Genomic DNA, 14,095 nt, shown 5'->3' with positions numbered 1-14,095 from the left:
GTTGGATGTCCATCACTGAATCAAAAACTGTGTCACACAAAATGAAAATATCTATGATTAAATGTTATACGAATAATCTTTTCATTATAATATATTCAAAGATGTCAGGAATATGAAAAATGTAATAGAAACATTCCCTGCGGGGCAATACCTACAGTATACTTCCCTGTTATTTAGTATGGTAGAGAAATGTTTAGGATGTACCAATAATACATGTGGTCATGCTGAACAATACCCGGATGCCCTACTACATCCGGTCGTGATTTTTAGCGTTGAAATCAGCAATTTTTTCAGAGATTCTGACCCACAATCCACTGCACAACAGAAGTGACATCACATCAGCAGAGAATCCAAGTCTAAACAACCAGCAATGCAACAGATGTATAAGCAAGAGACAAGTTCAAGGCGCGATTTTATGATGAAACTAATCATAACTAACTATGTAAAAGTATGTCCCAAATTGTAACATAATAGGCATGCTTACTAACTACATACTTTTGTATGATCAGCTGTACTATATAGAATAGAAATAAATAAAGAACATTTTATTTGGAATGCATTGTCTGACTACTGGTTGGCCTTTAATGTCAGGGTAACATTGCACCTCTAAAACTGCTCATTCAGCCTCCTCACTATCAGCTATACAGCGGTACTAAAAATACACATATAAATAAAATGAAATACACATTTTCTCCAATGCTCCTTTTTCTCATCTGCTCATTAGCAAGAACACCTTAACCTGAGCGCACAAAACAGCTGCAGCTCTGTGAACAAATCCAACTCAATTATCACTACAAAGTGCTATTTGTAGCATGCACAGGGTGAATCCTTTAAGATCTAATTGCAGAGAGGCAAAGCCGCACCTGAATAACAGGCCCGTACCCCATAGACAAGGCTCACGAAAATATATGAGAATTTGCCTCTTGGATATCAAGTATCAGGAAATGTACAATCAGTTGGAAATGAAAAAATGCCAAAATGGATTTCCTAAAAATAGAATGTTCATACTGTAGGCAGAAGGGTTGAGCTGCAGACTAGAGCAAGGCTTCTCAATCAGACCTGATCCTCTTCACTGTGGGGATTCAAAACCATGTGATTAAAGTTACAGCTGCAAAATGAGAACGCAACTCTCACACACACACACACACACACGCACACGCACACGCACACGCACACGCACACACACACACACACACACACACACACACACACACACACACACACACACACACACACACACGCACACGCACACACACACACGACTCAAATCATACAGAAATGTACTGAAGAAGACCCAGTCAAATCCCAGCAGACTGTAACTGACAGAAACAGTACAGTCCCTTTTACACAGAGGCTAGCAATGATAGCAGTTTATTAGGATGGAGAGATACACTGATTATTGGTTTACTGATGTGTTGCATGTATTAGACTTATGCAACTTCATAGGTGTTAAACATGTTGACAACTGGTGCTTAAATATAACTGAGTATTGCACCATGCTGAGGGTATTTTGCATTTAACTTGAGTATCTATGTTTTATTCAACTTCATATTTCTACTCAATAATATGTATTAATTGATTTGACAGCTGAGGTTGTTGGTTATTGGTTAGATTAAGGTACACAGATAACGTATGAAAAGGTTTTAAATGATGATGCATTATAAAAGATTAGTTGCACATTATACAGGAACATATGACAGATGATTGACTTGTATTTGACGAAATACAAAATTTAAATGCTGTTTTAACTGCAGGCTTGGTAAGTAAGCCTTGGGATTCAGCTTATTCCATTTGCAATGGTATGTAATGATAATAAATACAACAGAGTTATACAAATATTGTATAGTTGCATTTTTTACTCTTACCTCAGTAAAGGACTTCTTCAACCACTTGAATAATAAAAGCAGTTGATCTACGACACAAAGGTGTTTGTGTTGGAAATATTCAACAACTAAATCATCTCCTTAGAAATAAATGTAATTCTTCCGAGGTTTGAATAATTGTAGGTCTACTCATGTTTTTCTAAATTTTCTGAAGAACAGTACATTCTCAGAACATGATGTTTGAATAATGAATGACTACAGTACAATGGATCTCTGAAAGCGCACGTCTGTCCTTGTACATTAAGACCTCCATCAGCGAAATGCTGAAAAAGCATTTGGTGTGTGTGTGTGTGTGTGTGTGTGTGTGTGTGTGTGTGTGTGTGTGTGTGTGTGTGTGTGTGTGTGTGTGTGTGTGTAGGCAGCTACTGTAATCAGCAGGCAGTTTATGTTCCCACAACTGCGGCTGCAAAGTATGCTGTTTTTTTTTTCTTTTAACAACAGATCAATATATATTTTTAGCAGAGAAATTAGCAGCTAAATCATTCATTAATGTTTTTAAAAGGGTCTGTCCAATGAGAGCAACTAAGCAGGTTTTGAATAGACGTCCTGTGTTGCAGTGTGTACAAGGCCATAAAAGAAAAAGCATAAATCCACCATTTAGACAAACTCCAAAACTGCAAATAAACAATTAGAATCAAATCAAAAGAGCTTGTAACCAAATCTGCCATACAACAATAACCGATAAACGTTTAGATTATAAAACCTCAAATGCCTTTCACAAGTCCTCACCACAGCCTAGTTTTCAAATGGTTCCATTATTCTGAAACCCAATCCCCCCACAACACTAAATGAACACAAAATAAACTGTATTTTACACTTGATAAATGACTTAAGCCATGTATCAAAGTTGTCGTTTTATTAGGTTTTCTGTGAGTGATTACTTTGACTAATGCGACAGAGAAGAAAGTCTGCCGGCCTCAAAGAGATAATTAAAAAACAAGAAAATGAGTTACTTAGCCGTTCTCCATGCACTTGTAAAAATGTGTCTCAGTCCAGCCATTACTTCACTGGGTATTGATCGACAAGATATACACTCCGTTGCTATTGCTAATTATGCTATATATACATCATGATGATTTTCTGCTTTTGCTGCACTAAAGAACCCACACGTATAGCACCTTTTATGGGCAGTGATAAACCCCCAGCAGAGGAAAGCCTGGACGCTGCATCTACATTCAGACAACACAGACCACATAGTCAATAATATCAAAGGCTACAGCGATAGCATCTGGTAACGTTAGCGGTTTGAGCCCTTTGTGTGGTATCGATAAAGCTTCATATGATACCACGCATGGAATAACAGGCTTTTTTTTATGACCTCTGCTATGAGCCCGAGTATTGGGCCTATCGGTTGACAATTAGTCCTGAATTCAAGGAAGCACACGTCAATACAAATGATGGAGATAGATAGAGATGGCCTGGTTTACAGTAGCACTACTTCATGTATTTTGAACACTGTGTGATCTAAAGGGACCAGTAAGTATTTACAGGCAGTCTGGTCTGGCTGTGATGTCTTACTATTGACAGCTTTAGTGATTATACACATCTCATCGGACAAACATTAATTATTCAACCCTCGTTCATACAGGAATGCCGGGAGCGTTTAAAATAATAGCTACGTAAAGACAAGCAATGATGATGGGGGGGATATCTTGTTAACAATGACGCATTAATAGGTAATTATGGATACTGCAGTGCTGTGGTACAAACAGATTAGGTTTGAATAGACATGGCAGGCAAAAACATTCTTTTTCACAAGCACTGGTTAATTTTAAGAATATTTTTGGCTATTATGTTTCTAAAACATGTCTTCTTCCATATAGTATAAATAAAAGGTCCAACATTTTTACCAAACCTTTTCTGTTTGCGTCTCTATATTTCGCCATTGACTCAACATTACTTTTTTTTACAATTCTCTGAACCAAAAATCTCAACTTCTAAAGCACTTACATCAACTACTTTTCCCATAATCATTCTTAGCACTATTCTAAAGGTTATTCCAGTTTCATGATTCTATCTATAAGTTGAAAGTTTTGCCTTATATACCTGCAATGTCTCGCCTTAAGTTATAGGGTAATATGAGGTAGTGAAGAGTTTCAACATCAATATACTGTTTGAGAATTCTCTGTTATTGCATGCTTTGATTGCTTTTGCTTCTATCAAACAGTGGGTGAAACTGAGGAGGCGTTTTCATTGAAATGACATCTTCTATGGAGTAGCATTTGGGTATAACGGTGTCCACAAAACCACGATTCAGTTCAGAATAAAAAGCAGCAGTATTGATTCAGTAGTCTGGCTTCAGTTGAGAGAAAAGTGGAAAACATGTTTGGAGAGAGTGATTCCCACAGAGCGGTAATGGATGAAGAGAATAAAATAAAGAAATAAAAGGCTTTTGTAAGCAGAAGTTTTGTCTAAGGAGGAATTGGTTGATAGAGGTTCAGGGACTTTTCACAGCACTGCCAGAAGTCTTCTATCTTTACATAGATTTGTTGAATGTGCTCGGGCAGTCACTCAAGACAAGATGCATTTATAGATATGATGCCTCCTCCGTCGCTCTGCTTTGAAATATTTACTGCTTCAAAGCTGCTGCCACAGGCTGAAAGAGCCACCAGGAGGACACACAGTGGAATCCATATCTGCACAATGTGAGAATCTAGATTGCAGGGTGAACTTGAATGGCTTAAAATCCTAAAAATGTACTGAAAAATAAGTTGTTGGTTGGCTTATAGCTGTACTATGTAAAAACAAATATATATATATATTATTTTTCACTAGCATTTTGTCCACAATAGCCATTCTACTCATGTTTGACCTTGACTAGACAAGACTTCTTCTCTAAATACTTTTTGTAGTCTCTATCGCCTGCCCCATATTCGCACCAGACTCTCGCCGGCTCTCAGGAAGTTACATCAAATCAGGAATGAATTTACTGTATTATCGACAAAAATAAAAAATACGCTTTGCATCCTATATGGACATGGCAGAGCAGTCAATAGAAAGACTACACATTCCAAAGATGGTGAAAGACGACATAAGGAACAGAAAAAACACATTGATTTTGAATCCGTTAATATCTTGACCAATGTACAGTAGTCCATAGGCATTCAAATGTTGTGTATATATTGCATTGAAATACTTGGACTGGAGACACTGCTGTACATATTTAAAATGTTGTGTGTTTTTGCCGATATGAATTGAACCCTTTTATGTAACATTGCAGTTTTATAAAAGCTCCTTCCTCGTCTTTGAACTCTCCTTGTTGATCCTTTCACACCTGCGCCTCCAGATTACAAAGCTTTGTTTTCACTTCCCCGTGAACACATCTTAAATCAATATCATATCACACAGTGTGACCACGCAGGCCTCTGTCTGATTCATAACCACACAATGCAATTACATCAAATAATAAACCGCTATTCAGAGTGTGAAATCTGGCTAGGGCCAATATGAATTTTTCTCCTTCAATGTAACACCTTATTACTTTCATGTCTGAGTCCTCATGTTCAAAACAGAATCATTTTTCTGGCCTAATTTTTCATCACTGATTCATCCCTTGCTGAATATTGCATCAATCTTATTGGCACAGTCGATAGAAAGTGGGTGTTGATAATCCTACTGAACCCCTCTTGCCAGTAACACTATATTAATGAATAGAGGATAAAAACCCTATACAGCCCCTACAGCTATTTGAAGCATATTCATTGCACTCTATAGATTGGACATTGGTGCACTGTCACTGTGTGACCGGCACAGCTGGAAATGGAAAGGCCTCCACTGGCGCCACATTCATCACAATGGATTTTTTATTCTTCTCCTGAGAGAGCGGGCAGAAATAATTCCTCTAAATAGTTCTTAGATCATGTGTCCATTTTATTTTTCTCCTCACAATCAAAAAGCATTTTGTTCTGTCGACTAAATCTGCAGTGGACAATGGTTTAAAAAGCTTCCCCCGAACCATTAGAATTCTAGAGACTGGCTCCAGACATAATAATTATTCTAAATAAAGGTATCATGTGAAGATATACAGTATGGTGCTATAAAATGGCATATGTTTCGACAAAACACTTGGGGTGTAAAAGTAAATCACTTTTCACACATTCAAACAATGAGTAGCAAAACCTGAAATAGCAGTGTGAAGGACAGCATCTGTGCATCGACTCCACACACATACACACACACACACACACACACACACACACACACACACACACACACACACACACAATGGAAGAACTCAGTAATTCAATAGGAATGCATCAGAATGAAATGCTTTGATCAAGATAAAACAAAGGCTGTAAAAGTTTCTTATTTTCCGTCTCTCTGCAAAGTCACAGTCAGTCAGTTTGAGATCACGCAGAGAACTTTCAAACGTTTCATTTGCTCAATTTAACTGAACAAACACACAGTTATCTGTTACTGCTCTCCATTCAACGTCTACTGAAGTCAGTATGATGGAGATGGATGGGTTGGAGGTAGAAATACTTCATAAATATACAAGTACATACCAAATATTTTACATATCAAAATACATAATTATGACAACAGTGAGAATGTACTTCCCAAATTGGAACTGTATAGAAATGTGTCACCTGCCCAGGAAATTAGTGAAATAATAGCTTGTTTTTTTTGTTTTTTTTACTAGTTTGTATAAAAATGCTGCCACTACTTATTTATTTCATATACAGTTTGGTTAGGTTCATTTGAGAGCAACATTCAGAAGATTATTTACTACGAAATATAAAATTATGATAAAAGAATCATAATTTACACCTAATTTAAGACACCATGTCACGCATATTGGACAAAACTGATTTTACAATCCACCTAAAAGTCCTGAAGGTTCAGAATGATGTCATCGCAACATAATCATATACGATCTCTGTTCATACTGTCAACACGTTGCATCACATGTCAAGCAATGTAAAGCCAACTATAGAACAGTGTGAAGCCAGGGCCTGTGGATGTTTACCCTGCACATTGCTCACAGTTGGTGTTTCATCTAAAAAGTAAATTTACTGTATGTTTAAACATGAGGAGAAAGTGGCTGTGCCGTCGCACCGCAGTGTTCTGCCTCATTTAGCTTCTGATAGATTCATCAGGCCTTGAATGTGTACAGTGAGAGGTGTGTGAGCCTCGAGTGCCCGCTTCTCATTCATTAGATGACCAATTATGCAGATGTATTGTGTCTCTCTCTCTCTCTCTCTCTCTATCTATCTATCTCTCTCTCTCTCTCTCTCACACACACACACACACATTCCTGTACTTGTATCTTTTGAGGACCCATGTTGACGTAATACATTTCCTAGCCCCTGAGCAATACCTTAACCATCACAGCTAAACCCCTAACCCCAGCCCGTACACTAACATAAACCTTATTCTAACTTGAACCTTAAAACCAAGTCTTAACCCTCAAACAGGACGAGAAAATTGTCCTCCCTTTCTAAAAATGTCCTCACTCCGATTGTTAAAAAGCTATATACTGGTCCACATAAAGATGCCTGTACAAGCGCACACACACACACACACAAACGCACACACACCAGGGCTTCCCTTCTGCTGCGATGCTTAGCTTCTCTACAGCATGTTTCCAGGTGCTTCGGACGGGAAATAATTAGTTGTGAAGTATCTGCGCGCTGAGCGAAAGCTGGAGCATGGAATTTTAAGTAAATATATGTGTGTGGTGTTCTCTCTGTCACAGGAAACACATTCTAGCTTATGAAAGATGGATGCCTGATGCAGCGCTCTCCACCTGCTGCGAGGGAATCACTCAGAGCGGATAGCAATATATTCCTCCCACAGACCTGTGGGGAAGAGTGTCATATTAACTATAACACAGAAGCCCTATACGAGAATGCTGCTACAACAGTGTATTGGAAAAGTACAGTTATCAAGTCACCTCAATAATTACTCAACAGCGAAAGCCTTGAGCTGCATTATTTATTGAAGTACTTTCCCTTACTTAGCCCATTCTGTTGTCAAGTTGCCTTCCAACAGCTCTGAAGCTGCCCCACACCAGCATGCTACATCTCTGTATTAAAGTGGTGTAGAAACAGTAAACAAGGCATCTGGGTTTGACAAGCAGTCAGTCTGATTTTATAGTTTGGAGGTATAGCTTCAACAGCTAGCTTAGCCTCAACCTGCACATTCACAGTTCACATGCCTTCCAACCAAGGCCAGCCCTAGACTTCACAAAATCCAAATGAGAAGTAAAGTGAAATTTAGAGCCCTGCTGTATTTTAAGGGGTTTTATTTGAAGCTCACATATGTTCTAAATCAGCCAATAAAGACTTGTAATTAATTTAGTGATATCCCCTTGATATTTCTTCTGAGGAATTTGTAAATCTAATCACTTGTATTAACACAGTACATTCCAAACTGGTGTAAACACCCACCATGCAGCCTGATTGTTCCATTGCTACCCATTCACCCGTATGCATAAATATATTCTCCGGATGGCTCAGAAACCAGGGACTTTAGCAGCTGCTTATATCCCCTGATTATAATACATTGGTTGGGCTGGATAAGGTTTCAACTGTGAACATACCTCCATTCAAGCTCAGAACGTCAACAAGACATCTTTGGAATTATAGGAAGGCATGTTTCTTCTTTTCAGCCCAATATCCAATCTAAGCTAAGCTATTGTATGTTCACTGACTGGTCTACAACCTTAAATATGTTTGTGTAACCAATTGTTACTGGTCTAAGTAACTGTGATGTAATTCATGACCTTCAAATTGTGTCCCCTTACACTACTTATATATAATATATTGTAGTGATGCTCATGTCTTCAGTGTTAGCCATACTATTCTTATCAGTGTTGTCAACCCAGATGTCTACATACATGGCATGCAGGACATCTCAGTTGTGAATCTAAAACCACAGTGGTCAACACTGGTGCAGAGAACTCAATACAATGCTCACCTTATCTTAAGACAAAGCACTCAACCCTTCCTTATCAGTTTCCTCTCTTGCCATTACTGATATTGGAGAGCAGCTTGTGGTTTGCTGTTGTCAGGACACATTTTCACTTACGGATGAAAAAGAAAAAAAATGTATTTTGCTGCATTAATAAAATAATTGATAACAGAAAAAAGCCATTTTGATGGGCTGCACTTGTGAAAAGCTCCTGTGTTGCCTCATGTCATTTGGCCATTCTTAAAGGTCAAGCCGATACATTATCAATTATCTCCTGCTGAAAAGTGTTAAATCAAGTAGCTGACGTATTGGATGACGTACTTGTCATTGTCTTGCTTTTAAAAGCCTTAGAAAGGGCAAAAGGGAAGAAAGTGGCCACCAACTTACAAAGGCCACACACACACACACACACACACACACACACACACACACACACACACACAGACACACACACACACTCCCCTCTACTTTAGTTTCTCTGTGGTTAACACTAGACCGGCCTCTTTGACCTCCAGGAACATCTGCCCCATGTCATCTGAACACAGCACGTCTCATCACTGCAACACATCTGAGCAGCACGGGGACTGTGTCATAAATGAGTGATGCAGCCGTCAGTTTAGCTCAGTTCCTCACCTTAATATAAACGGCTTAAAGCCACACTCGCCCTCAGAGAGCAAAGACAAACAAGGAGAGCATCATGATGTCACATCGTGGGTGGATTCCTTCACTGGGGAGACTCACTTTTATAAACATGTTTAACACGAAAAAAATAATAAACACCATAATTGAGTTTTTTTTTGCAAGTTTGTGCACCCATGCACTGTTTGTATGGTCAATGCTTTTGGACTATTTTCGTCTTATATGTTCCGTATATAATCTCAACCTTTAAAGATGAATGTACGTATGTCATTCTAAAGTTGTTCTTATCTTATCTTAATGATTTTGCATTATTTTTTCAAAAAATTTTTCTCAAAAGTTCAACTGTGTCCTAAATGTGAATCTATGGAAAAAGGTAATGGCGTCATTCAAATACAAGTATTTGAATCTGACATCTGTGTACGTTGCATAGGATTATCTGATAGGATTATTTGAAATAATATCATAAATTGTATATGTATTTTGGGCAAAGCTGACATCTTGGTCTGTGTGTGGCACGAAGGAGCAAGACTCATAGAGAATCCAAGTGGAAAGGTTAATCCTCTGGGGAGCGTGAGCATCCTTAGAAAAATGTCCCTGTGGACCAATTAGATTCAGTGTTACAGTGGAAATATGGGCCTGAATACCCACAGGAAAGACTACAGTGACTCGTAAAATGGTTTAATGACGCCATTACATTCCAGATTATGCTATTTGCTTCTTTTTGAACATCAAACATTTACTGTAAATTCAACGATCAAAGTCCAATCAGTTGCCATGGCATGGCACTAATGCAGGCTAACTAAACCCTACAGTGAGGAATGTTCTAATTTTCGGTCTGTGTTGAACCTTCTTTAGTGATATGTTCATTTAACTGCATTGTCAGTTTGGAGGCTGTATTGTATTTCATGGTGCTATTTACTTATTCTTAGAGGTGTTTCTAATATTGTGAACCAGCAACTTACATTATCACTTTGAGGATATAGAACACATGTTTTGAACACCTCAGCTAGATGTGTGCCAACTGAATGTATTCAGTATGAACACACATTTTGCCTTAACAGTGACCTGTGTTTATAAGAGGTGTCTATAGTTTGGGATTGGGCCTTAGCTCTGCAGACCTGTGAAACTATTTACTACAAAATCAAAGAAATAGCTTATATAGACATTAACAACCATGTGTCTGAAATGACCACATCTCCATAGGGTTACAACCAGTAAAGGTGGATCTAGTATTTTCATAATGTATTGACTGAGCGTCCTAATATATTGTATTAATTATTCAATCGACCATTCGCTATTAGGCTATATAAAGAACATAACTAGTATAACAACAACTATGTATAATTTGACTTCAAATGGCTTGTGAAGTCCATCCAAGAATAGTCCAACCCAATATTATTCACTAGTCAAAACATCAGCTCAAGACAGAAGTCTTAACATTTCAGAAACTGGAAAACCGTCAATGTAATGTATGGGTATATTTCGCCTAAAAACCGACTCAAAGGATTGAGGCTTTATCCAAAGTGTTCTCACTCCTCCGCGTATTATTGGATCCCCCCTCGTGCCATTAGACACGGAGCAAAAAAAAACTGCACAGCTCCAAATTTTAAAATGAAAAACACCCTTGGGTGAAAGCAATCTGTCTTTATAGTGGGAGATTCAGCAGGGCTGGTGTGACGGTATATTCGCTGCTATATTCACGTAGGAGTCGAGACCGATAACAGCAGCAGCCGTAACATCTGTGGCCAGTCAGCAGTTTGTCACACACACACACACACACACACACACACACACACACACACACACACACACACACACACACACACACACACACACACACACACACACACACACACACACACACACACACAGCAGCGAGACAGCATGCCTAAATAACACCACACTGACCCTTAGAAATAATCACATGTAGCCTGTTAGAATTGATTGACGCATGTCTCCACTCTCCAGACACCGTTTCACTTGTGAATGAACACACATGAACCTGTTTGTTTGACCTTCAGTGGAAACACAACAACTTGCTCATTTGCGTAATTGCGTACCGATACACAGCCGTCATAAAGTAGCCTATAGTCTACGCGTCAAAGTGGTCAACAACAGCACATTCACATCTCTCTAACAGTCACGAGCCTCCCAATGCAACAGCAAAAGGACAAAGGTACCAGCCAGCCGTGTAAACTTGGCCAGTGTGTACGGTGTGAACAGCTCCCTGTCTGACTGTGTGCGTCAGCGTTCACTTGAGGATCAGAGAAGAGAAGTGACGCGCTCACAGGTGAAATACTTACAATGAGTGGCGGCGGTCGCTCCACTGAAGACGCTCAGAGTATAAAAAAGGGTAATAACCATATGCGATAGAAAAACCATCTTCCCAGCCGTGGTGTGGTAGTATCCGTGTATCCAGAGAGATGGAGAGAGAGAGAAAGAGAGAGAGAGAAAGCCAGAGAGATCGAGAGAATAACAGACAAGAGGAGCGGTGTTCCACCTCCAGCACGGAGGGATAGAAGGCGTCTGGTGAGGAAGAAGCAAACCGCTCCCACGACGAGGCGCGCTCTCTCTCTCTCTCTCTCTCTCTCTCGCTGTCACTGTGTGTGAGGTACAGCCCCTCTCTCTCTGTACCTCTCTCTCTGTGTCTCTGTCTCTCTCTCTGCCTCTCACTCTCGGAGATTTGGATGTTTTTAAACAGCGTATAGATATTTTATTAAAGTCGTCTGTTATTGAAGAATATTTGCATTTTTCAAAAGCTTTTATAAATATATTTTTTATCAAACTGGGATTTTAATGCATTTACATTTTATTGAACAGTTGAACTGTGTGTGTGTGTGTGTGTGTGTGTGTGTGTACACACACACACACACACACACACACACACACACACACGCACACACATTCTTCCAGCCTTTACTGGCACAGAAAGAGCAATGTGATGCCCAAGTATTGCTATAAAAATGCAGAGAACAATACCAAAGATCCACAGAGAGAGGCTGCTGTGTGTGTGCAGCATCTTCATACTGCTGCTGTACATGCACCCGTGTAATCATATAACTGTATTGTGTATATCAATCTGATTCATTGCATGGCACGTTCTCACACACAAGGAATTGTTGGTGGTCAGACCTTGCACATAAACAATTGGCATAAACTTGGAGAATATAAATAAAAGGCATCGTAAAGAATATAGTATTTACAATGAAATAGTATAAGAGAAATATGTGGAATTTCCCATTGCAGTAAACCTCTGCAGAGTGAACAAGATCAAAGGTGTGCATGGAATACAGATTGGAATATAACATATTTGTAAAAACTAAAGCAGGTATGGTGCAGGCTTGGAGTATCAGAGTGCTCTGACAGGTTGGTTTTAGTAAAGTATCTGTTGAGATTGAGCTTTTCATGTTCTAAGCAAAGAGAAGAATTAAAATGTTCTGCTGTTTTAGTGGACGTTGGTCTTTAAAATAAATTTTTTAAACACAAAGTGAAAAGATATTGCAAAATTTCTTGGCAATATATTTGACAGTTATTGAGATTTTGCCAGCCCGAGAGCCAAGCCTGTAGCATGGGTAACAATATGAATGAAAAAATAATTGTTTTAACGTTACGTCACTGCTGTCACTTTACAATTACACTAATATATAAAAGTGAACCATATACGTATAGTGAAAATACATTGTTGCCAAAAATCATGAAAATGGAATGAAAAATAATATATAAACAACATGGTAAGTGATGTAATAGTGCGAACATAATCACAACAGGAAGCAGATTTCGAAGCAGCTTATTTTAAGCTATTTTTCTGTAAGCAAATACTGAGATTTCTTTCATATTAGAGTTTCATATTCTTAGTATTTAAGCGCTATTTTGCTAAATAGATTAATTCCCTTATCGTTAAAGAGGCTAAGTCTCTCTTTGCATCCGAACCCTCAGTGTTTTCCCTGGGTTGCCAGATTTGTCCCTGACAGCCAGCTTCTCTCAATAGTCAATGTGTGGCCACTTGTGTGGTCTCTCACTCTTTTTTGATTAATGTCTTTCTGGGTTTCTGGTTCCTAACGCGGCCCAGATAATCTCCCACTCTGTGCTGTCTGATCACTGCCAAATAGCATTAGAGGCTTTTTCTGCTGTAGATTTCCAGGGACTGCAGAGGGGCTGAGCCGCATGGACAGCTGCTGAGGGGAACTTCTTTCCAGCTTTTTCATCCTTTGGCAACAGACAGCATTGTAATGGTATAGTCCACTGTTCTGTTTATTTGTGCATACAGCATACAACTAGAACAGTTCTAAGGTTGTGCTAAAAAACTCAATATGGCAATATAATGGATATTTATTCTTGTGATATATGTATCGATTACAAGCTCCAAAAATCACAGTAGAGCAACTTGTCCCGAATTCCCGGGTGCCATTCCCTGTGTTAAAGCTGGAAGCAGTATGGCCGACACGGATGACAAAATTAGAATGACCCCCTTCCAAAGATAAAGCAGAATTTCGCAATAAGCGTCCTATCGCAATGTATTGTGATATATCATATTGTGATGCGTATCGTACCGTGAAGTCTTTGCCAACACCGAGCGCTCAACAGTTCAACGATTTTGAAGCAGTTTCGACACACTTTCATGAGGTGTTTGTTTAGTTGTCCCTCAGGTTCTGGCACAT

The 14,095-nt window shown here is 39.0% G+C and overlaps 1 protein-coding gene across 1 annotated transcript in view; it reads right to left on the bottom strand.

The window, feature by feature from the left end:
• Positions 1-11,819, bottom strand: part of LOC307259013 (contactin-associated protein-like 5) — a gene marked incomplete at both ends in the record, with an annotated part of 88,752 nt that extends 76,933 nt beyond the window's left edge. The window contains one exon of the mRNA XM_080038727.1: positions 11,741-11,819. Within this exon, the coding sequence (XP_079894853.1) occupies positions 11,741-11,819 (79 nt within the window). The remainder of the gene's footprint in view (positions 1-11,740) is intronic.
• Positions 11,820-14,095: the final 2,276 nt, after the last annotated feature.

The sequence above is a fragment of the Ammodytes marinus genome (genome assembly GCF_949987685.1).
Source record: "Ammodytes marinus genome assembly, chromosome: 12".
In the NCBI taxonomy this organism is placed as follows: domain Eukaryota; kingdom Metazoa; phylum Chordata; class Actinopteri; order Uranoscopiformes; family Ammodytidae; genus Ammodytes; species Ammodytes marinus.
This window is presented reverse-complemented; position numbering and strand designations above follow the sequence as displayed.